Source organism: Pygocentrus nattereri, chromosome 16 (genome assembly GCF_015220715.1).
Source record: "Pygocentrus nattereri isolate fPygNat1 chromosome 16, fPygNat1.pri, whole genome shotgun sequence".
Lineage (NCBI taxonomy): Eukaryota > Metazoa > Chordata > Actinopteri > Characiformes > Serrasalmidae > Pygocentrus > Pygocentrus nattereri.
In genome coordinates this window covers 2,792,138-2,815,833 of record NC_051226.1, presented here as the reverse complement: position 1 = coordinate 2,815,833, position 23,696 = coordinate 2,792,138, and the positions used below count along the sequence as shown (strand labels likewise).

General features: G+C 43.1%; 1 protein-coding gene and 1 long non-coding RNA gene across 2 annotated transcripts in view; one reads left to right on the top strand and one right to left on the bottom strand.

Moving 5' to 3' along the window:
- Positions 1–23,696, bottom strand: part of LOC108440608 (15-hydroxyprostaglandin dehydrogenase [NAD(+)]-like) — a 24,353-nt gene continuing 657 nt past the window's right edge. Inside the window, exons 4-8 of the mRNA XM_037546248.1 lie at positions 15,146–15,252; positions 7,907–8,003; positions 6,805–6,881; positions 2,452–2,615; positions 1–331 (exon numbers count right to left, since the gene is read on the bottom strand). Of these exons, the coding sequence (XP_037402145.1) occupies positions 193–331; positions 2,452–2,615; positions 6,805–6,881; positions 7,907–8,003; positions 15,146–15,252 (584 nt within the window). The 3' untranslated portion in view covers positions 1–192. The remainder of the gene's footprint in view (positions 332–2,451; positions 2,616–6,804; positions 6,882–7,906; positions 8,004–15,145; positions 15,253–23,696) is intronic.
- LOC119265445 lies at positions 3,502–5,316 on the top strand. The gene is made up of 2 exons (XR_005131651.1): positions 3,502–4,228; positions 4,315–5,316. It is a non-coding gene; the product is annotated as an uncharacterized LOC119265445 (long non-coding RNA).

Below are 23,696 nucleotides of genomic sequence, written 5' to 3'. Positions count from 1 at the left end.
AAAAGTTAAATTTTTATTTTATACATTTTTCTGATTGTTACACAATTCGAGGACAAGTTTAGTCTTTCATTGATTAATGCTGAAAGGCACAGAGCTTTGTTCCACCAGCCGCGGGGGACCGGGATGGGGATTGTAATGAGGGTAAGTGGAGAGGGTTTTGGGGGGTTGGGGGGGTTTTGGGGGGGGGGGGAGTTACAGAGCTACTGGAGTTTTGGGGATTTCTTTTGGGAAAGAAACAAGACCAGCTTCATCTTTCATCACAGCCAGACACGCTCCATTCAGACTGTCATCCTTCACCAGCAGCAGGAGCCCTTTACACACCTCCTCCACCCTGTTAACACAAACACATAATAATAATAATAACACAGTAATATATGGCTAGAAAAAAAAACATAAACCAAATGAACAATTGTGAGTGGAGAACTTCTAGAGCTATGTGAATGGAAGGAGAACATTTTAGAACAGTATGAACAGAGGACAAACACTCTAGAACAGTATGATTGAGGAGAACATTTTAGAACAGTGTGAATGGGAGGAGAACATTTTAGAACAGGATGAACAGAGGACAAACACTTGAGAACAGTGTGATTGAGAGGAGAACATTCTAGGACTGTGTGAATTAGAGGAGAACATTTTACAACTGTAACGCAGAGCGAGGCGGACACATGTGCCAAGGTAAGCGACTTTTATTAAGGGCAAATCCAGGGTCAAATAGCTAATATGGACAGATCGGGGGACAGATATGACATGAACCAGAATCAAAAAACAAACAGAGACCGAGACATCAAACAAAGACCGGTGAACACAAGAGGCAAACACAGGGCTTAAAACACAGGGAAAATGAGGGTGAGGTGAAAACAATCAGGGCGGAGTTACAAAACCAAAACAAACGCACATGGAGTGGGAGGAGCCAATCGTGACAGTGTGATACAGAACATTTTAGAACAGTGCAATTGAGAGGAGAGCATTCTAGAATAGTGTGACTGAGAGGAGAACATTTTAGAATAGTGGGAATGGGAGGAGAACATTTTAGAATAGTGGGAATGGGAGGAGAACATTTTAGAATAGTGTTATTGAGAGAAGAATATTCTAGAATGGTTTGACTGAGAGGAGAACGTGCTAGAATAGTATGACTGAGAGGAGAATGTTCTAGAATAGTGTGACTGAGAGGAGAACATTTTAGAATAGTGGGAATGGGAGGAGAACATTTTAGAATAGTGGGAATGGGAGGAGAACATTTTAGAATAGTGTGATTGAGAGAAGAACATTCTAGAATGGTTTGACTGAGAGGAGAACGTGCTAGAATAGTATGACTGAGAGGAGAATGTTCTAGAATAGTGTGACTGAGAGGAGAACATTTTAGAATAGTGTGACTGAGAGGAGAATGTTCTAGAATAGTTTGACAGAGAGGAGAACATTTTAGAACAGTGTGAATGGGAGAACATTCTAGAATGGTGCGGTTGAGAGGAGAGCATTCTATAATAGTGTGAGTGAGAGGAGAACATTCTGGAATAGTGTGATTGAGAGGGGGACATTTTAGAATAGTATGATTGGAAGGAGAACATGGTAGAACAGTGTGATTGAGAGGAAAACATTTTAGAACAGTGGGAATGAGAGGAAAACATTTTAGAACAGTGGGAATGAGAGGAGAACATTTTAGAACAGTGTGATTGAGAGGAGAACATTCTAGAATAGTGTGACTGAGAGGGCGAACATTCTAGAATAGTGTGACGGAGAGGATAACATTCTAGAATATAGCAGTTGAGAGGAGAACATTTTAGAATGGTATGATTGAGAGGAGAACATTCTAGAATAGTGCAGTTGAGAGGAGAACATTCTAGAATAGTGTGATTGAGAGGAGAACATTCTAGAATAGTGCAGTTGAGAGGACAGCATTCTAGAATAGTGCGACTGAGAGGAGAACAATCTAGAATAGTGTGATTGAGAGGAAAACATTCTAGAATAGTGTGATTGAGAGGAGAACATTCTAGAATAGTGCAGTTGAGAGGACAGCATTCTAGAATAGTGCGACTGAGAGGAGAACAATCTAGAATAGTGTGATTGAGAGGAGAACATTCTAGAATAGTGTGATTGAGAGGAGAACATTCTAGAATAGTGCAGTTGAGAGGACAGCATTCTAGAATAGTGCGACAGAGAGGAGAACAATCTAGAATAGTGTGATTGAGAGGAGAACATTCTAGAATAGTGTAATTGAGAGGAGAACATTCTAGAATAGTGTGATTGAGAGGAGAACATTCTAGAATAGTGCAGTTGAGAGGACAGCATTCTAGAATAGTGCGATTGAGAGCAGAACATTCTAAAACAGTGCAATTGATAGGAGAGCATTCTAGATATTCAGTGTGTAAATATTCAGCTTTTGAGGTTAAAACTGAGAAGGAGATGTTTTACTCCTTTATTGTGGAGAGAAAACACAATAAATCAGTAACTCACTCTACAACAGGGAACTTCTTCATTAATGAGCGTGTGAAATTCATTAATCCCATAAACTGTCCGGTTTGTTCTTCCGAATTGAAGTTGTCAGTTAGGGGTGTCCGTACCAAGGATGGACACAACACGTTAATCCTGACGCCATAATTTGCCACTTCTGAAGCCAGCTGGAGACACACAGACACAAAAGCTAATAGTAACATAATGAGAAAAAGGAGAAATTCTATGTTTTAAAAGACCACAATCACATTCTAGATAATAGTCTGAAAAACATACCACCTGATTTGAAGCAGCAATAACAGATATATTGACCTCCATATCATCTAAACAGGTCATTTTATCTATGGCAATGAAAACATTGAGAATAAAAGAGGCCCAAGAACAGAGCCCTGTGGCACACCATAAAGAAAATAATCTCTTTTGGACATATGTCCTAGATCAGGAGTCTCAGGCTCAAATGAGTTTATTAATTAATTAAATTAATTAGGGCAACTAGCCACATAGTCTTCCCCGTGGGGGGGGGGGGGGGCAGCAACTTCTAATAATAATGGTAATTATTATTATTAATAATAATAATAATACAACAGAATAAATACATTGAATGTTTAATAAATGTGTTCAGGTAATCTCACATTTAACAGTAGAATTATTATGCTGTGAGGACATCACTGCTTCTGCTGAATGTGAGTAAAGTTGCTGCAAGTGAAGAGTGAAGTGCTGGGCTGTTAAAGCTGCGTTCTCAGCGGATTCATTTGAGAATTCAGTTTAGTTCTTAATTCTGAAGTGCTGTATCTCTCACTGTGACCACAGTCCTCTCTGTGTGGAGTTTGCATGTTCTTCCCGTGTCTGTGTGGGTTTCCTCCGGGTTCTCCAGTTTCCGCCCACAGTCCAAAGACATGCAGTCAGGCCAATTGGACATGGTACATTGCCCCTAGGTGTGAATGTGTGAGTGAGACTGTCTGTCTGTCTACCCTGCAATGGACTGGCAACCTGTCCAGGGTGTATCCTGCCTTCTGCCCGATGACTCCTGGGATTGGCTCCAGCACTCCCCAGCGACCCTGAGGGAGAAGCGGCTTAGAAGGTGTGTGTGTGTGTGTATCCCTCACTGACTGAATCCACAACTTATTTTTTTATTTTTACCCAGTTTTCTCCCCAATTTAGTCGTCTCCAATTCCTCCTGCTAGTTAGGACACAATCACACCATACTACCAACACTAGGAGGATGAAAGCAAACACAGGCTTCCTCTGCATCTTGTTGAACTGACGCTTATGCAACATCATTAGACAGCCAAACGCGCTTGTAGGAAAGTGATAACCTCCAGATCTGTTGCATCAGCTACAGGCATCGTGTTGAGTGATGCCCACCCAGAGAGAGCGAAGCCAACTGTGCTCTCTTGCACCCCGGACGGACAACGGTAGCATCACCAGGGATCAAACTCGCAGCCTCCTGATGATGATAGGGTCAATGCTTATGTAACCAGTAGAGTTTGCTTGCTGGAAGTACCGTATGGGCGTAGACGGCCACCGTAGTTTTTTTGCTTCTCAGGTGAAACGCATTATTTCCACTAGTATAAAGGTAAGGCAGTGCACGTCAAGCCTGGGTTTCTCGTAGTTGCTGTGTCTGTGCTGTGGGGCTTTGCTGCTGGGAGGTGTCGCTTGGAGGGTTGCTAGGCTACGGGTACGCTCTGTACCCCTCCTCTTCTTTCTCTCTCTCATTGCAGCCACGGGCTGTATGAGCACCAGCATAGAGTGTTTTGGGCAGACGAATACATTCCTGAAGGTATGGTTGGGTGCGACAGCACGCTAATTTTATATATCTGTGGATAATTTATTTATGGATCGCTGCGTTTTTTTTGGGCGTGCCAGAATACGGGTGGGTTTGAGTCTGCATGCCAGAATACGGGTGTGTTTGAGCGTTGGCGTACCGGAATACAGGTGGGTTTGTAATTGGTCATTTCGTGGTGTTTTAAGTCACGCTGTAACTAATATTTTGCACAATATACGTATATATGTAGTGTGTTAAGTATGGTATTGTTTAATTAGTTCCTGGTGAAGCCCTCTCTGCCCTATACTGATTTAGGTAAACATACACCCGTATGAGTGGTAACTTTTATCTGAAGGTACGTGTTGAGTAGTTATTAATTTCTTTATTATTAGTGTTGAAAGTGATTTAACTTAGCATTTTACTAATTGTTTTAATTGACTAATTTTGATTAGGTTCTGGTGTGGATGTCGCCCAAGTTGAATCTAGGTGGCTTCTAGAGACCTAAATTAAGGAGCCTTGGAGTGGCGCCACTGCTGTTTTGCCTATGATCCAATTTTGTTGTTTTCTTTCTTTTGTTCTTTACTTTGTGGTCTTGTGTAGAATAAAATTGATTTTTTTTTAGTAAATAAAATTGTTTCCTTTATTTTTTTCTGTTGATCCACTTTTAGTGGACCAACTGAATTATTGTTGGATTTGTTGTGTCTTTGGTTTATTGTAATAGGTTGTTTTGTTTGTTTTTTTTCTCTTTTTTTTACTTTTCGATATATTGGCTGCAGTTTCGAGGGTTGTTTATAGCCCAGGTTGCTTTATAGTGCTGTGATGTTAACAGCTGTCTCTTGTTCCTTTTAGAGCGTACCTGTGTCTGCGGCAGTTCCGCAGTCGGTTACCTTCGGAAGGCTTCCTCTCTCCTTGGGCACACCTCTTTTCACACTTTGCATGCTGTGGTAATGTTAATGTGTTGGTCACGTGCACTTTTCTCTTAAAGCCTGGTACTTGTGTGGTTGTGTGCTTGTGTGTGATTTCAGGTTCCTAGAGGAGGGCGTGAGAAGGGTTGAAGCAGTGCCAGATTCAACAACCTGGTGGTATTATCTCCTTGTTGGAGGGAAAAAGGGGTGCAGCCAGTATACCTGACTTCTTTTCTGTTTCCTTTTTTTCATTTTGTTTTGTTTAAATTGAACATTTACGTGCCCTCTACCTTCTTTTTTTTTATGTGCGCCCACATGCATATTTAGATTTTAATTGATGTATTAATAAAGTTGCAATTTTTATCTTGAATCAAAGTGCAAGGTTTATTACATGTTTATTACATGTTTATTAAATGTTGAAAATCCTACTCAGTCCACGTCTCTGAATTTCTCTAAGGGTTTCTTATTGAATGATTCCAAATGAACCTGTGTGCTGTTTCGAGTGACACGAAATATTTCCTGGGGTGAAATTCCTCAGGTGGCGTAGTAGGCTACCTTATACACTGCAAAGGGCCACACTTAGACGGCCATTCGGAAGCCCCAGAATCAACAAATTTGACTAACTAGTGCTGTAGCTGAATTAGAGTCATGTGTGCTTAGTGTGCAGCGTTCATGCTGTGTCAGGTTAGCGTCTGAAAGGTTCGTCTTTATGCAGCACCCTATTTCTGCCTTTAACCTCTCAATAATTATTCTAAGCTGATTTTATAGACTTTATGATGGCGAGCCAGCCATCGATGTAAATATTTAACCCTTCACCATTCTCACACTTCCATGGTGTAGCAAAAGCCCTGGTGGCATTTTCTATTGCAAGAGAAGGAGTCGCCAGGAGAGGGCGCGCCTCTGACAAGTAAAATATACGTTAGCAACATGTGAAATGTGGAGTTATACATTCCCCGTTTGAGTGGAGTGACCGGCAATCTGTTCTCCTGTGACTGGGTGTGAGTGACCAGATCAGTGGCGTAGCTGTGCTGACCTACAGTGAACTCACCTCTTTCCGTACATCCTAACAAGCTTCAGCTCCTCACAACTACAGCACGGTTACAGCGCTTGGTCGTGTTTTAGTATTAGTGTATTCACAAGCATCGAATGTGAAAGAAAGAAGTGGTTCATGTGAGTTACAGCCCTCATTTAAACAACAGTAAACTGAGGAAGCTGTGAGGCATTGGAAAGCGGGAGAACGTTAGCTGCCCAGGTTAGCTGTTTTTAGCAGCTGGCTAACATGAAGCAACTCCGTCACTCACACAACACGGCGAATTGATGATACTGTAGAGCAAACATGACACAAAAGCACCGCCTTCAGTTTAAACGTAGCTAAAAGGAGGACTCTGTCTGTCTGGTGTTGATATATTGCAGTTCACCCCTCCAGAGAGCGTTTGAGATCACTGAAAAATGCTTCATACACATGAAGCACTGATGCAGTTGTGCAGTGTTCCAAGCATAATTGCATCTGAAAGAGGCTTTTAGTCTGAAACTAAAGCAACTGGAGAACCTGCTATTGTAAATAAAAGAGAGATGAGAAAGAACTAAAGAAGGACAAAAGGGTGATCTTCAGGGTCCTACAGATCCTCAGAGGGACAGACAGGTCAACAGTAGAACAGCAGAATACAAGAAGGGAAGAGGACATACAGCTAAAGCTTGCGTGAAGCCCACCACTCCGAACTTGGTGGCAGTGTAGATTGGAGTTTGGGCCAGTGGAAGCAAACCTAGAACAGAAAAGCATGAGCACAGGGTTAGAACACAGCTGCACTGTGAACATCTTAAATAAAACTCAAATAACACCTGAGATTTTAGTCGGTTCATTTCTTAACACAGAAATTTCATGCTTAAAGTTCTCTTAAAAGCACTCTGGACCCGATTCATAAACCTCAGCAGTAACAGACGCAAAATGTGCAGCACAGTAAATAAGGGCTATTCTTAAAGCCACTGCTGCTGTGATTAGTCTGTGGCTTTTTAACACTGCTTTAATGCAAAAGCCAATCAGAGTTCACAACATGAAAAAAAAGAAAGAAAAGCTGTAATGCTAGAGAGCGATAATAAGGGAGACGCACATGCTGAGAGAAGTGAGATTTATTAGGGGCAAATCCAGAATCAGGATCTAAACAGAGCCAACACATAGAGAACGAAGGACAGACATGACGAAAAGGAACTCAGGATAAACACAGCATAGAATGGAAAATACAACAGAGGCCACAAAAACAAACACCATGCAATACAATACCAGCAAACTAACAGGGGAAAACACTGGGCTTAAATACAGAAACAACGAGGGTTAACAAGACACAGGTGAAAACAATCAAGGGCGGAGTCTGGAAACAAGGGGGCGGTACAGGGAAGAATGAAAACAAGGTATCACATGGACAAGACCATAAGTAAACTAAAGCACATGGAAGACTGGGAGGGACCAATCGCGACAAAAGCAAAATGCTCAGAAACAGAGCTACGGATTTTAAAGGAAGGTGTAAGCTTCTTTATCAAAAACTGTTGTTTTTACTACAATTACATTATAAATTACATGAAAAAAATTTGATTTATGATGTAAAATGCAACTTTTCATTTAAAACTGTGGTAATAATTCAAGCCTTTTTCTAATCCATTCACTGTAACATTTTTTACAAGCAAAAAAGAAATTAAAATGCTGAAATTCTGTTTACTATGGCAAGAGTTTTAACATTTGTTTCCTCTTTTCTCTCCTTCTCGAAAGTTTCCTGAATAATTTAACTTTGTGTACCTACTAATGATGCAATGTTAACGATGACTCCGCCCTGTCCTCCGTTCTCCTTCTTCATGTGCTCCAACGCCAGATACGTTCCCCTCACCACCCCACACTGATTAACAACAACAACACCAGCAACAGTGAGTTTAACTTAAAATGAGCTTCAAATTACAAGGCAACAGTTTTTAGAGTTTACAGTGCTTGAGGTCACTGCTGTTCTCCTAACTCAAACTTTGTGTAGTCAAATGTACTCCTCATCATCATCATCATTGTCATTCGCCGCTTTATCCAGATAGAGTCGCAGTAGCACTTGGGAGAGCAGAGAATCCCAGATGACCCTGTTCCCTGCAACTTCCTCCAGATCATTCCCAGGGACTCCAAGCCGCTCCCAGGCAAACTTGGAGATGTAATCCCTCCAGCGGGTCCTAGGACGACCCCGGGGCCTTATCTTGGTAGGCCGTGCCTGGTACACACCCACCGGGAGGCGTCCAGGGGGCATCCGAATAAAAGGCCCGAACTACCTCAGCTGGCTCCTCTCAATTTCGGAAGAGTAGTGACTCTACTCCGAGCTCCTCCTGGATGGCCGAGATCCTCACTCTATCAAATAGTGTGTAGCCCACCACCCTGCGAAGAAAGCTCAGTTCCGCCGCTTGTATTCGCGATCTCATTCTTTTGGTCATTACTCACAGCTCATGACCACAGGTGAGGGTCGGGATGTAGACCGACCGGTAAACAGAGAGCTTTGCCTTATGGCTCAGCTCTTCACCACTACAGTCCGGTACAGTGACCACATTACTGCTGCCGCCTGTCCCAGCCTGCGGCCGATCTAACGATCCCTCTTCCCATCACTCGTGAACAAGACCCCGAGATACTTAAACTCCTCCACCTGGAGCAAGTCCTTTCCCCTTATCTTGAGTGGGCATGCCATCCTTTTCCCAGCTAAGACCATGTACTCATGGATCTGAAGGTGCTGATCCACATACCAACCGCTTCACACTCAGCTGCAAACCACTCCAGTGAGCGCTAGAGGCAACCATGTGATTCAGCCAAAAGAACAACATCGTCTGCAAACAGCCGAGACGCCACCCTCTGGCCTCCATACATAATGCCCTCCTGACCTTGGCTATGCCTTGACACCCTGTCCATGAATATCATGAACAGGAGTGGAGACAGGGCACAACCCTGCTGGAGCCCAATGCTAATATTGATAGTGTCCGACTTAATGCTGAGTATATGAACACAGCTCTCACTCTGGGAGTACAGAGATCAAATGGCCCGGAGTAGTAGCCCCAGTACCCTATACTCCCAGAGGACCTCCCACAAGATATCTCAGGGAACACAGTCATAAGCCTTCTCCAAATCCACAAAACACATGTAGACTGGGTTGGCAAATGCCCATGTCCCATCAACAATCTGTGAGAGGGTGAAAAGCTGGCCGATTGTTCCAGGGACTGAATCTGCATTGTTCCTCCTCAATCTGAGGCTCAACTATTGGTTGGAGTCGCCTTTCCAGCACCTTGGCATAGACTTTCCCAGGGAGGCTAAGCAGTGTGATACCCCGATAGTTGGCACACACCCTCCGGTCCCCTTTTTTAAAAATGGGGACTACCACCCTGGTCTGCCAGTTCAAGGGTACTGTTCCTGAGGTCCAAGTAATATTGCAGAGGCGTGTGAGCCATGACAGTCCCACAATATCCAGAACCTTAAGCATCTCCATACAAATCTCATCCACCCCCAGTGTCTTGCCACTGAAGAGCTTGCCAACTACCTCAGTGACCTCCACCAGGGAAATTGAGCTTGACACACCAGAGGCCTCCGGCCCTGACTTCTGTGAGGGAGGCATGTCTCCTGAATTAAGGAGTTCTTCAAAGTGCTTCTTCCACTGACTGACAATATCCTCATTTGAAGTCAGGGTTTTTCGTCACCCTTGCCAAATACAGCTTGGGCGCAGCCACCCCGACCACTCCTGAGTCGCCGGACAGTTGTCCAGAACCTCCTTGAAGCTGACCGAAAGTCTTTTTCCATGGCTTCACCAAACTCCTCCCACACCTCGGATTGTGCTTCTGCCACCGTTGCGACAGTCACCTTTTTTGCCCGTCGGTACCTCTCTGCTGAGCCGAGAGTCCTAAAGACCTCTTTCTTCAGCTTGACAGCCTCCCTCACCACTGGTGTCCACCAGGGGGTTCTTGGGTTACCGCCCCAACAGGCACCCACAAGCTTTTGGCCACAGCTGTGCCTGGCGGCTTCTACAATGGAGGTTTTGAGCAGGGTCCATTCAGACTCCATGTCCCCTACCTCCCCCGGGACATGAGAAAAGCTCTCCCGGAGGTGGGAGTTGAAATAATTCTGAACAGGGGCCTCCAACAGTCGTTCCCAGCACACCATCACTATTCGCTTGGGCCTACCAGGTCTGACCATCAGTTTTCATTGCCATCTGATCCAGCTCACCACCAGATGTTGATCAGTTGACAGCTCAGCACCTCTCTTTACCCGAATGTCCAGAACATACAGTCCCAAGTCAGATAAAATGACAACAAAGTCAATCATTGACCTCTGACCCAAGAAGTTCTGGTACCATGTACACTTATGAACATCCTTGTGTTCGAACTTGGTATTTGTTATGGACAATCCATGCCTGGCACAGAAGTCCAATAACATCTCACCATTCAGGTTTAGATCGGACAGGCCGTTCTTCCCAATCACGCCTCTCCAGGTCTCCCAGTCATTGCCAACATGAGCATTGAAGTCCCAGAGTAAGACTATTCCAGAACCCCACCCACTCGCTCCAAGAAGGCCGAATACTCTGACCTGTTGTTTGGTGCATAAGCACACACAACAGTCAGTTTTCCTCTCTGCAATTTTAATTCGCATTGAGGCGACCCTCTCATCCACCGGGACAAACTCCAACTGCACGGCCACCAGCCGGGGACTTCGAGTATCCCCACTCAAGCCCAGCGCCTCTCACCCTGTGCAGCCCCTGAGTAGGAGAGGGACCAACCCCTATCAAGGTGTTTGGTTCCAGAGCCGACACTGGGTGGAGCTGAGCCCAACTATATCTCTATGGTACCTCTTTCCTCTCTCTCTCTCTCTCTCTCTCTCTCTCTCTATACATATATATATATATATATATATATATATATATATATATATATATATATATATATATATATGGTACCCCAAACCATGCCCAGAAAGAGTACCACAGATGCAATTTTTGCGTTGAGAGTGTTGGTAGAGAAGTACAGAGAAGGTCAGAAGGAGCTACATTGTGTCTTTGTGGATCTAGAGAAGGCATATGATAGGGTGCCAAGAGAGGAACTGTGGTACTGTATGTTAGGGTGGTGCTGGACATGTATGAGGATAGTGAGACAGTGGTGAGGTGTGCAGTTGGAGTGACAAATGGTTTCAAGGTGAAGGTGGGGTTACATCAGGGATCAGCTTTGAGCCCCTTCTTGTTTGCAATGGTGATGGAAAGGTTGACAGATGAGGTCAGGCAGGAGGCTCCATGGACCATGATGTTTGCAGATGACATTGTAATCTGTGGTGAGAGTAGAGAGCAGGTGGAAGAGAATCTGGAGAGGTGGAGGTTCGCACTGGAGAGGAGAGGAATGAAGGTCAGTAGAGACAAGATGGAATACATGTGTGAGAATGAGAGGGAGGCAGGTGGAAAGGTGAAGGTGGATGACTTCAAATATCTTTGGTCAACCATCCAGAGCAATGGACAGTGTAGAAAAGAGGTGAAGAAGAGGGTGCAGGCAGGATGGAGTAGGTGGAGACGGGTGTCAGGGCTGATGTGTGACAGAAGGATAGCAGCAAGAGTGAAAGGGAAGGTTTACAAGACAGCAGTGCGTCCTGCTATGATGTCTGGTTTGGAGACTGTGGTTCTGTCTAAAAGACAGGAGGCTGAGCTGGAGGTGGTGGAGATGAAGATGCTGAGATTTTCATTGGGAGTGACAAGGATGGACAAGATTAGAAATGAGCAGATCAGAGGGACAGTGAAAGTCAAGCAGTTTGGAGATAGGTTGGAGAAGGTTTATGGATGTAGTGAGAAGGTTTATGGATGTAGTGAAGGTGGACATGGATATGGTTGGTGTAAAAGTAGAGGAGGCAGTGGATAGGGCAAGATGGAGGCAGATGATCCGCTGTGGCGACCCCTAAAGGGAGCAGCCAAAAGAAGAAGAAGATATTTATATGGTACCCCCCAACCTCCTGCACAAGCTCCGGCTCCTTTCCCCCCAATGAGGTTACATTCCCCGTACCAAGAGCCAGTTTCTGCCGCAAGGGCCTAGGCCGCCAAGGGCCCCCCTGCCATCTCCCACTGCCTGTGCAGCACTGCACCCCTCCCCCTTGCTGGACCTTGCGGGTGGTGGGCCCACATGGTCCCCCCACGTTGCTTCTTCAGGCTGAGTCCGGCTGGGTTACATGGGCTGCCCAGCCACCAGGCGCTCGCTGGGGGACACTACCCCCAGACCTAGCTCCAGGGGTAGGTCCCGGTGACCCTATCTCGAGTAGGGTACACGTTGTTCTGTGCCCGTTTTTCATGGTGGGTTTTTTGGATCGTGTTAGTCTGGGTCTTCCCAACGACATAGCTCTGAAGATCCCTAGACCACACAAGCCCATCCACCACGACAAGGCCCCGATCCAGGAAGGGCAAGGACAAATGAACTCCTAATAAACTTTTTTCAAATTCAAGAAGTTCTCCCAAATCTTACTTAATACAGTCAAAGGTTCTCCTAATTAAAACTTATTTCAGTCAAAAGTTCTAAGTCAGACTTTCTATAAGTCAAAAGTTGAATGGGCTGAATGTTCATGGTTGTGACCTCACAACTATGGTGAATTTAAAATTGTCATTTTTTGTAGCTTATTTTCCATTTATTGACCATATAAACCTAGATGTAAACAGTATAGACACTTAAACAGGACATTAAAGTCTTACAAAAAGGTTGGGATGCTGTGCAAAATGTGCAAATAGTGTAAACACAACATATCAAATGCTGGAACTGAGAAGTTTTGTTTTTTGAAAAATATTTGCCCATTTCGAATTTGATGCCAGCAACATGTTTCCAAAAGTTGGGACAGGGGCAACAAAAACACCTGGTGGAACAGCCTACAACTAATTAGGTTAATTGGCAACAGGTCAGTGACATGACTGGGTATAAAAAGAGCATCCCAGAGAGGCGGAGTCTTTCAGAAGTAAAGATGAGGAGAAGTTCACTCGCTGAAAGACTGTGCGGGCAAATAGAGGAACAATTCAAGAATAATGTTTCTCCAAGTAAAACAGCAAAGAACTTCTGCTTTTCATCTTCTATGGTACATAATATTATTAAAAGACTCAGAGAATCTGGAGAAATCTCTGTATGCAAGGGAAAAGGCCAAAAAACAGTATTGGCTGGCCGTGATCTTTGGGCTCTCAGGCAGTACTGTATTAAAAACAGAAATGTTGCCACGTTCTCTGGGCCTGAACTCATTTAAAATGGACTGAGTGGAAGTGGAAAAGTGTTCTGTTAGCCAAAGAATAAAAATGTGAAATTCTTTTTGGAAATCATGCACAACATCCTCTGTGCTAAAGGGGAAAGGAACCACTTGGCTTGTCAACAGTGTACAGATAAAAAATCCAGTGTCTCTAATGGTATGGGGGGGGGTCATTAGTGTACATGGCATGGGTGATAATATAAAGTGTAGAGGACTGAAAAATTGTTTTAGTTTTATTAGTTTCAGTAAAATAGGGACCTTCAAGCTTTTTTGTTATTTATTTATTTGACTTGACTTAATTACATTTTGTTTATTCTGAACATTTGTACACTATTGCTTATTTTTGGTGACAGAGCTGAGAATATAAAATCATTTAGTCTTTTAAGTCAAGGGAGTTAAATTTATTTCGGTTGAACCGACAGGAAAATGGGCTGCGTGGGTAAAAGGTATGAAATACTCTTTTATACATTTGAAGTAGTTCAACTGTATGCTAAAATGTTCAGGAAGCATTGCGTCATACCAGAGTTCATATAAGGCGCGTCTTTGTGAAGTTTTATTGAGCGAATGCGGTAACTTGAGAAATGCGAGTGCCAGCTGAGCTTAACAAAAGAGTGGTTCTAGCCTGTAAAGTAGCAGAAACGAACTCTGTTTTTCATCTATATTTTCTGTAATTCTGTGTTCTTCTGAAAATCCAAAGAATGTACTCATAACATAAGAGATATTGCTTAGAAAGTAGTTTTTTTAGTCATTTTGTGCAACTGTGAAAGCAACGTTTACTTAGCTATCTGTTAACAGCTCGTTCTGAAATGGCAGCGCCAATGAAAACAATGAGGTTCTTTGTACTAAGCTTTTACTATTGTGATGTGTGTTCCAAATATTTGTTCTTAGTAAGAAACAACTCGGCCTTAGAAATGCAATATCAGCTTTATGGCTAAAAGCAGTCTCTTTTCTGTTGATGGTTATTTGAGACAAAGAAGTGAAGATAATCGTATTACAGTCTTAATTTCAATACAGAGGATCTCAGACTTAGGGAAATTAAGATGAATACAGGCTAGACTTCAGATGTGAATGTGATGTGGAAATGCATTTTCTGGAGTTACAAACGGTTTTGTGCATTTCATAGCATTGAACATGTACAAGTCATTTCTTGCACCACAGGCTGATGACACATTCACTTCCTTTGCTGGTTTTCCTTGTCGAGAGAGAGAGAGAGAGAGAGAGAGAGAGAGAGGGAGAGAGAGAGAGAGAGAGAGAGAGAGAGAGAGAGAGAGAGAGAGAGAGAGAGAGGGAGAGACCACCTTCTGCCATCATACAGCCATTCGCTGATATGATATCATATTGTGCACGATTCCTATGGGCCTGAGCCTGGCAACAAAAGCAAGGATGGGAAAACATTTCACTTTCAAAACTACAGCAGTGTGTCCTCAGTTCCCAAACATAGTGCTGTTAAAAGAGGTGATGAAACACAGCAGTAAACACGCCCCCCGTCCCAACTATTTCGAAATGTGTTCCTGGCACCAATTCAAAATCAGCATATAAAAAAACTTCATATCTTGTATTTTCAATTAAATATAGGATTTAAATTATTTGCACATCATTGCATTCAGCTTTTATTTACATTTGGCATAGTGTTTCATTTCTTTTGGAAACAGGGTAGAATTTCAAGAAGGAAAAAAGTTTTCCGTGATTTGTGCCCTGTAGAACAACCTAGACTAGACTTATTAATATTTATATTAGTATAATAGTAGTCAGTAATAGAATAAGTCAGAGAAGCAGTCTTACTAAGTTTATGGACACTGTTTTCTCCCACTGTTTTTCATTGACGATTCCTGCATTATTGCAGAATATATCCACTTGGCCAAACTTTGAGAGGATTTTCTGGAACGCATCTGTAACAAAAAGAGAGAAGGACACCAGTAGTGCATTAGAACTCATGCTTCATTATCAAATATTGTGTTTTAAACTCTTTTCTTCACATGTTTTTTTATTGCAACATACTGAAGGAATTTATTGTTTTGCATTGTGCTATATCTGTGTTACATATTCTGTATTGTTTGTGCCGGTACTGTGACTGTATTTAGAACATTCTTCTGTCTATTCTTGTTTATCCCTATATAGTCGTTTTTGTCACACCTGTTACTTGTTCTGTATGAGCTGGGCCTATTCTTGGCATCAGTCCAGCTATATAACTGTATTAGCCTGATGTCCTATGGCCTAGCTGTGTGTGTTTGGTACCTGCGTGCAACAATAAACAGACAACAGACTACATCCCCTGGATTTACAAGGGTTTGAAATTCTTCAATACAAAAAAAAGAATAAAAGCAGCCCAAATACAGAGCCCTGTGGGACACCACAGAGAATTGAATTTCTTTATAGATATGCTCACCATGAGTTAAAAATATTGCCTTATAATGTATTTGTGACGTTGTGTACAACACTGTGACGTACACCTAGCCTTTAAATCCTTAACTACATTGGTGCTATACCTGATCAATGGCCTTGTCTTCTGGACCTGATTTCAAACTGGGCACACTGGCTACTGGTTAGGAAGGGTCTCCTAGAACAGTGCTCTCCCTCAGAAACCAGAGAATGAAGCGATAAACCAGCTCGGCAATCCTACTAAGTCCCAAGACAGAGAGAGCTCTCGATGCAATAATGAACAACACTCTCGTAGAGAGATGAGAGTTTTATTCACAAAGCACACAGAAGAAGGGGCAGTCCCCTCTATATAAACACAGAGAGCCCGTCCCACGTGCACGCAGGCAGCCAGGAAGGGCCCGACCACATTCTAACATATGTCGTAACCTGCTGGTCCATACATGGAGTTGTTTTTCTCCATCTCTGGATGTGCTCAGTTCAACATCAAAATCCAGTAAGTCAAAAGTGCAAGTGGTTTGCAGAATAAAAGAGGAACAATAGTTATTAACAGCCTGTAAGTATGCACAAAGGGCAGACACCCTTGCACCCTCAGCAGTGTCTGATTTTATTAATACATGTTAGTCACTGGGGAAGAGACAGGCCAAAGGAAAGTTAACCCTTTCACACAGCTAAGGACAATAAACCCTAAAGATTAGCTAGATGGGAAGGAAGGGTTGTCAATGACACTGGCATATGATTAGATTAGATTTATAGCCACAGTTAAATAGAATTAAAGAATTAAAAAGTGAATTAAAAGTTAAATCCATAGATGCTGAAATACAATGATGCAATACAAATATGGAAAATGTAGTTCAGTATTATGTTGCATTACATTAATAGCCTTAAATAAGCTTTATTTATTTTTCCATGCCTTCAAGTGCAATAACTGTTCTGTCTGATATCCCTTCAACACTGCTCTCTGTACAGGATGTTTTATTCTTTTATTCTGTATATACACTGCTCAAAAAAATAAAGGGAACACTTAAACAACCCAATATAACTCCAAGTAAATCAAACTTCTGTGAAATCAAACTGTCCACTTAGGAAGCAACACTGACAATCAATTTCACAGCTGTTGTGCAAATGGAATTTATTGGCAATTAGCAAGACACACTCAATAAAGGAGTGGTTCTGCAGGTGGGGACCACAGACCACTTCTCAGTACCTTTCTGCTTTCTGGCTGAAGTTTTGGTCACTTTTGAATGTTGGTGGTGTTTTCACACTCATGGTAGCAGGAGACGGACTCTACAACCCACACAAGTGGCTCAGGTAGTGCAGCTCATCCAGGATGGCACATCAATGCGAGCTGTGGCAAGAAGGTTTGCTGTGTCTGTCAGCGTAGTGTCCAGAGGCTGGAGGCACTACCAGGAGACAGGCCAGTACACCAGGAGACGTGGAGGAGGCCGTAGGAGGGCAACAACCCAGCAGCAGGACCGCTACCTCCGCCTTTGTGCGAGGAGGAACAGGAGGAGCTGCCAGAGCCCTGCAAAATGACCTCCAGCAGGCCACAAATGTGCATGTGTCTGCACAAACGGTTAGAAACCGACTCCATGAGGATGGTATGAGGGCCCAATGTCCACAGATGGGGGTTGTGCTCACAGCCCAACACCATGCAGGACGCTTGGCAATTGCCAGAGAACACCAGGATTGGCAAATTGGCCACTGGTGCCCTGTGATCTTCACAGATGAAAGCAGGTTCACACTGAGCACATGTGACAGACGTGACAGAGTCTGGAGACGCCGTGGAAAGCGATCTGCTGCCTGCAACATCCTTCAGCATGACCGGTTTAGCAGTGGGTCAGTAATGGTGTGGGGTGACATTTCTTTGGAGGGCCGCACAGCCCTCCATGTGCTCGCCAGAGGTAGCCTGACTGCTTTAGGTACCGAGATGAGATCCTCAAACCCCTTGTGAGACCATATGCTGGTGCGGTTGGCCCTGGGTTCCTCCTAATGCAGGACAATGCTAGACCTCATGTGGCTGGAGTGTGTCAGCAGTTCCTGCAAGATGAAGGCATTGAAGTTATGGACTGGCCCGCTCGTTCCCCAGACCTGAATCCGATTGAGCACATCTAGGACATCATGTCTCGCTCCATCCACCAACGCCACGTTGCACCACAGACTGTCCAGAAGTTGGCGGATGCTTTAGTCCAGGTCTGGGAGGAGATCCCTCAGGAGACTCATTAGGAGCATGCCCAGGCATTTTAGGGAGGTCATACAGGCACGTGGAGGCCACACACAATACTGAGCCTCATTCTGACTTGTTTTAAGGCCATTACATCAAAGTTGGATCAGCCTGTCGTGTGTTTTTCCACTTTAATTTTGTGTGTGACTCCAAATCCAGGCCTCCACTGGTTAATAAATTTGATTTACATTGATGATTTTTGTGTGATTGTTGTCAGCACATTCAACTTTGTACAGAACAAAATATTCAATGAGAATATTTCATTCATTCAGATCTAGGATGTGTTAGTGTTCCCTTTATTATATATTTTATATATATATCTATATATTATCTAAGACTGGATCGCAGAGGCAGCAGCCTAAGCAAAGAGGCCCAGGCCTTCTTCTCCCCCGCCACCTCCTCCAGCTCTTCTGGAGGGATACCGAGGCATTCCCAAGACAGTCAAGAGATATAATCCCTGCAACGTGTCTTGGGTCTTCCTCGGGGTCTCCTCTTTGTCTGACATGTCTTGGGTCTTCCCTGGGGTCAGCCCCCCAGCCCCTCTGTATACAGTGTTGGTTGGGAACTGCTTTCCTCTCCTGAGGCGCCTGACGGTTTGCCAGAACCTTCTCGGTGCCTGTCGATAGTCTTCCTTCATGGCCTCACTGAACTCCTCCCACACCCGAGTTTTTGCCTCAGCAACTGCCGAAGCTGTGACCCACTTGGCCCTTTGGTATCCATCTATTGTTCTAGAGTCAGAGCTGTTCACAGTGGTGGTGATAGGAACCAGACGTCCCCCTCTAAGAGCTTCCTCACAGAAGGTTCATACATGGATTAGTTATGGATTCACTGCCTGATGACTGAGACGCTGTTTTATGATAGATTTGAGGAGATTTTTGGCCTTAAAATCAATCAATCAACCTTTATTTGACTCGGAAGTACATCGAGGGCAACCCTCATTTTCAATGTAGCCGAGCATTTACAAAAACAGGGATTGACATGACAAAGAAAATAATAACTACATTTAATCATTTTATATTAAAAGAAAATTTAAAATAACAGTGAATAAAAGATAAAAGTAGATAAAAATAGAACTTGAGATTTAAATTATAAGAAATCAAGATCAAAAGTAGATAAGAAATTAGTAAGGTAATAATACAATATCACGAATTTTAAAAAGTAATGATAAAAAACTATTAAAAATAAAATGAGAGGAAATAAATAAATAAAGAGATAAAGAACTAAGGAGAACTAACACAAAAATAAAAGTTACGAATAAATATGATTAAGTAAAACAGGTACAGGCTGTCTGTAGGTGGTTTGATATTAAAAGTTTAAAATGACTGAGTGACGCCAGTGAGCTGAGTTTTAGTGTGTCCTGTAGTAAAATCCATTCATAGTGGAGGGATTTAAAAAATCAACCACTTTGGAATTGTTTCACTTGTCAAGACTTGCCTCTTTTTCAGCACAGGCTCAGACGTGATTCTTAGTTTGGCAAACCCTTGTTATGTAACTGAGGGTAGTAACATGTCCTAATGCCCCTGGTGTAATGACTGTAGCCTCTGAAACACTTTACACAACTTTGTATAGATTCTCAGCATACAGTCCTGTATTGAGACACATTGTCATTTTACACTGAAAAGAGGAAATGTGCCAGTGCCTGGCAGAGTTACACCATCACACCTTCACCAGCACAAACCAGTGGTTAGATTTACCTCACAATAAAACTCTATTTATATTATACTGATATATATATATATATATATATATATATATATATATATATATATATCATTATTAATATTTATCCATTTTTATTCAAATATTAACACTTCTCAACAAATAAACACAAACTACACAAATAGATTTTGAAAATGTGTCTTGGGTGCCTAAGACTTTCACACAGTACTGTGTATATATATATAATGTCAGATCAAAGCCTTGTATCTCCAAAATGCTAACATTACAGGAGAAGGAAAAAAAATATTTTACTTTTAATGTTAGTCAATGGAACCAGGCGTTTTTTCCAAGTAATTTTGGGTCATTTCTTTTGGTTCATTCATTGAGTAATTTACACACAATATATAGGACCACAGGTACTTTCACATTATGTCAAAAACTGAAAAATGAGAAAAATGGAGAGGTTTTGTTCAGAACAGGGAATTCTTCTGGGAAGACACCAGCCATTCTCGTTAGAGAATGGCTTCCTCAGCAGAACAGTCCTTCAATGTCGGTTTCCCAGTAAGTAAACCAGATAAGTTCAGTGGGGACCCTGATAAATGTCGAGGGTTTTTGCTTCAGTGCTCAGTCTTTTTTTGACAACACTCCAGTTAGCTCAGATCAAGCGGAAATCGCATTTATAGTCTTCAGACTCGCTGGCAAGACTTTAGAATGGGCTCCCGCTAGCTGGACTCATTCCCTCAAATTTAGAACGCTAGCAGCCAGCAGTGGCTGGAACGAGGCAGCCCTTTTGGTAGCTTTTTGTCAAGAACTTAATGCGGACATCCTGAGCAAGTAAGGATGATGACCTAAAACTGGATCAACTCATCATGCTAGCCATCAAACTTGATCATTTAATCAACCACCAGAGTAAGACTAAGGGAGAGAAGAAAATCACTAGAGAGCCAACCAGAATGAGACTCGAACTGAGAAATGCTGATACCTCCGAAATGATGCAATGTGATTCAGCACGGTTGTACAGAGAAGAACGGCAACATCGCGTCACCAACCAAATGTGTTTGTATTGTGGGAAAGCTGGACACCAAGTGCATGAGTGTCAAGCCGTGACACAAGACACAAGGCACCGATCTCCGGACAGCAAGTGGAGTTTACTCCAGCCCTGATCGATTCCGGAACAGAAGGGAATTTCATACACATCAAGACAGTGGAACAGTTACAAGCTCCACTCAAGGAGCTTCAAACCTGACTTACAGTGGCAGCATTAGACGGAGGACCCATGGGAAAAGGATTTGTTTTCCAAGTAACAGACCAGTGTCTTACATAGAGAAACCATGTCCTTTCTGGTTCTGGAAAATTCTGGAACACACCGTCACTAGATGGTGTATGCAATCTTGTCTCTGTACTCCCAAAATAACCTTTGGTTCAACGTCAATAGAAAGCCCTAATGCTGAAGTTTTGTGTGAAATTCACTCTGAATATCTATACCTACTCAATGTTCCCCTGAAAAGATATATGTACCAGTAAACTTTCGCAAGCCACTTATCACTTGGGCTCATTCGTCCTTAGCTTCCGGACATCCAAGGGAAACTCGTACCTACAAACGTCTTACACAACAATATTGGTGGGAATCTATGGCCATTCATTCTCTGGTGGCCTCCTGATCAGTATATTCGCAATGCAAGACCCCTAAAACACTCCCAGCTGGTAAATCAATGCCCTTTCCTGTGCCACTCCACCCCTGGTCCCATATCGCAATTGATTTTGTGACTGATTTACCCGAATCTCAGGGTTTTACCACTATTATGACAGTGGTGGATCGGTTCTCAAGGGGAGTACAGTTCATTCCATTTCCAGCACTTCCCAGCACATTCCAGACAGCTGAGACTCTATTCCAACAGGTCTTTCGTTATTTTGGTATACCTGAGAACATCCTTTCAGACCAAGGACCCCAATTCACCTCCCAAGTGTGGACTGCTTTCTTTGAACATTTAGGGGGTTCGTTTAGCCTTAATTCAGGATACCACCCTCAAGCTAATGGACAATGTGAAAGGGTAAATCAAGAATTGGGTAAATTCTTGAGAGTTTCTTGAGAGAATTCTCTGACTAACTCCGCTACAGGTATGACACTCTTTCAGTGTGCCTAGGATACCAGCCGCCCATTGTGCCCTGGGCTGGGGTACAAACTAATGTACCAGCAGTAGACGACTGGATGACTCGCAGTGAGCAAGTATGGGAAGACCCACCAAAGGATCGAAGAGGTTCTATGGAAGAGCAAAGAACAGGCTGATCGGCATTGGGGTCTGACACTATCATCCAGGGGACCGTGTGTGGCTGGCTACGAAGGACTTCAAACTACCAGAGGGAAGTTGTAGGAAACTTCGGCCCAAATTTATAGGGCCTTTAAGGGTAGTCAAACGTATAAATGATGTTACCTATTGCCTAGACTTACCCCCTCAGTTTAGAGTGTCTAAATTATTTCGTGTATCTCTTCTAAAACCTGCTGTTTCAGGGTCATTGGACGAGGTCTTGCCAAACGTCACACCACCCTCACCAGAGGTGATAGACAGGGCTGCAGTTTATGCTGTCCATAGGCTGCTGGACTACAGGAGATGCAGAGGACAGCTGCAATACGGCTCTTATTGCGGACTTCCACAGCCGCAACCCAAGGAGTCCTGCTCCTCGTCCCAGGGGTCTCCCTGGTCCAGTCCAGCAACTGTCTTGCTCTCTGCCAGCACGTCTCGGACATTCTCAGGATGGGACCTCATCGGTCCAGTGCCTCGACAGCTCTGGTTCGGCCCTTGTTCAAGGTTCTCTGTGTCTCTGTGATTCTTTGTTATGACCCTATCTTTGTTTCTTGGACTTTGCCTTTGGATCTCGCCCTTTTTGTACCTTCACCGGCTGGTTTTTTGACTCTGAACTTGGACCTTTTTGGATTGTTTATTGACTAGGATTTTTGTCTTCTGGTTGGATTTTGGTTGCCTGTGTTTTTGGTATTCGACCCTCGCCTGTTTTTGACCCCGATCTTTGCACTGCGTTATTAAACCTGGTTTGTCTTCTTATCCACGTTCGTCTGACTTCTGTGTCCACATAACACAGCCCTACTAACAATATCGTAAAGAAAGACACTACAGCCGGTACTCCAGACAAAGCAGCTGCTCCCACATTTTGTGTACACTACACTCAAATGTCTTGAAAACATTTTGCATTGCAAAGTTTGAATGGCTAGCTGATTAGCTAAGTGAACCGAGTGTGTTCCCATTGAATAGTCCGCTTCTTACGGTCACTTCCTCTGCTGGTGGGCACTTGTGTAATGTAGGAGTGACTACTATGAGGGGTCAGTTGAAGTGGGTGACAGTTAAATAGAGAATTGAAACAGACTCTGATTTCCTGTATCCCAGCCTTGTGTGGCAAAACTGTGTTGTCCACATTGGGCAGTTATTAGGCGTTCCCTTTCTCTCTCAAGCATGGAAAGCTTAAATTGTTCAAAATTCTCAGTATTTGCTTGTAATAACTCTGCTAGAAAAACCCACTTACAATGTTTGTGTGGGTTTCTTGACCAAGACGGTCATAATCTAATTTTACAAAACCGTCTTCCAACTGCTGAAGATGTATCTATGTACACACGTTGTATTCTGTGATGTCACAAAATAAGCAAACAGGCTGTTTTTGCAGCATAGTTTCCATATATGGTCTGGAGTGTTTTATTGAAACTTTTACAGTGTTTACACACTTCCTTTTTCACAGAAAATGAGGAAAATTCAGTTTTACATGTTATGGACCCTTTAATGTGTTTTTGTTGTGTCTAACAGTGAATGGAAGCCAGTAGTCACCCAAATACCTAGACCACCCTAGACTAGCATAAACCCCACTGTTTTTTCAGTAGGGAAGATAACAAACGTGCACTTTTTGCTCTTTTTAGACGTTCCCTTACTCAGTGAGGCACAGGAAATTCCACAATCTCAACCTAAACTCACTGGTTGAAACTTTTGGCTTTCATTTTCTGTGCTTGTTCAGATTATATAACAGGGGATAAAAGCTCCACATTCAGCTTAATATCCAGACTAAAACCAACTT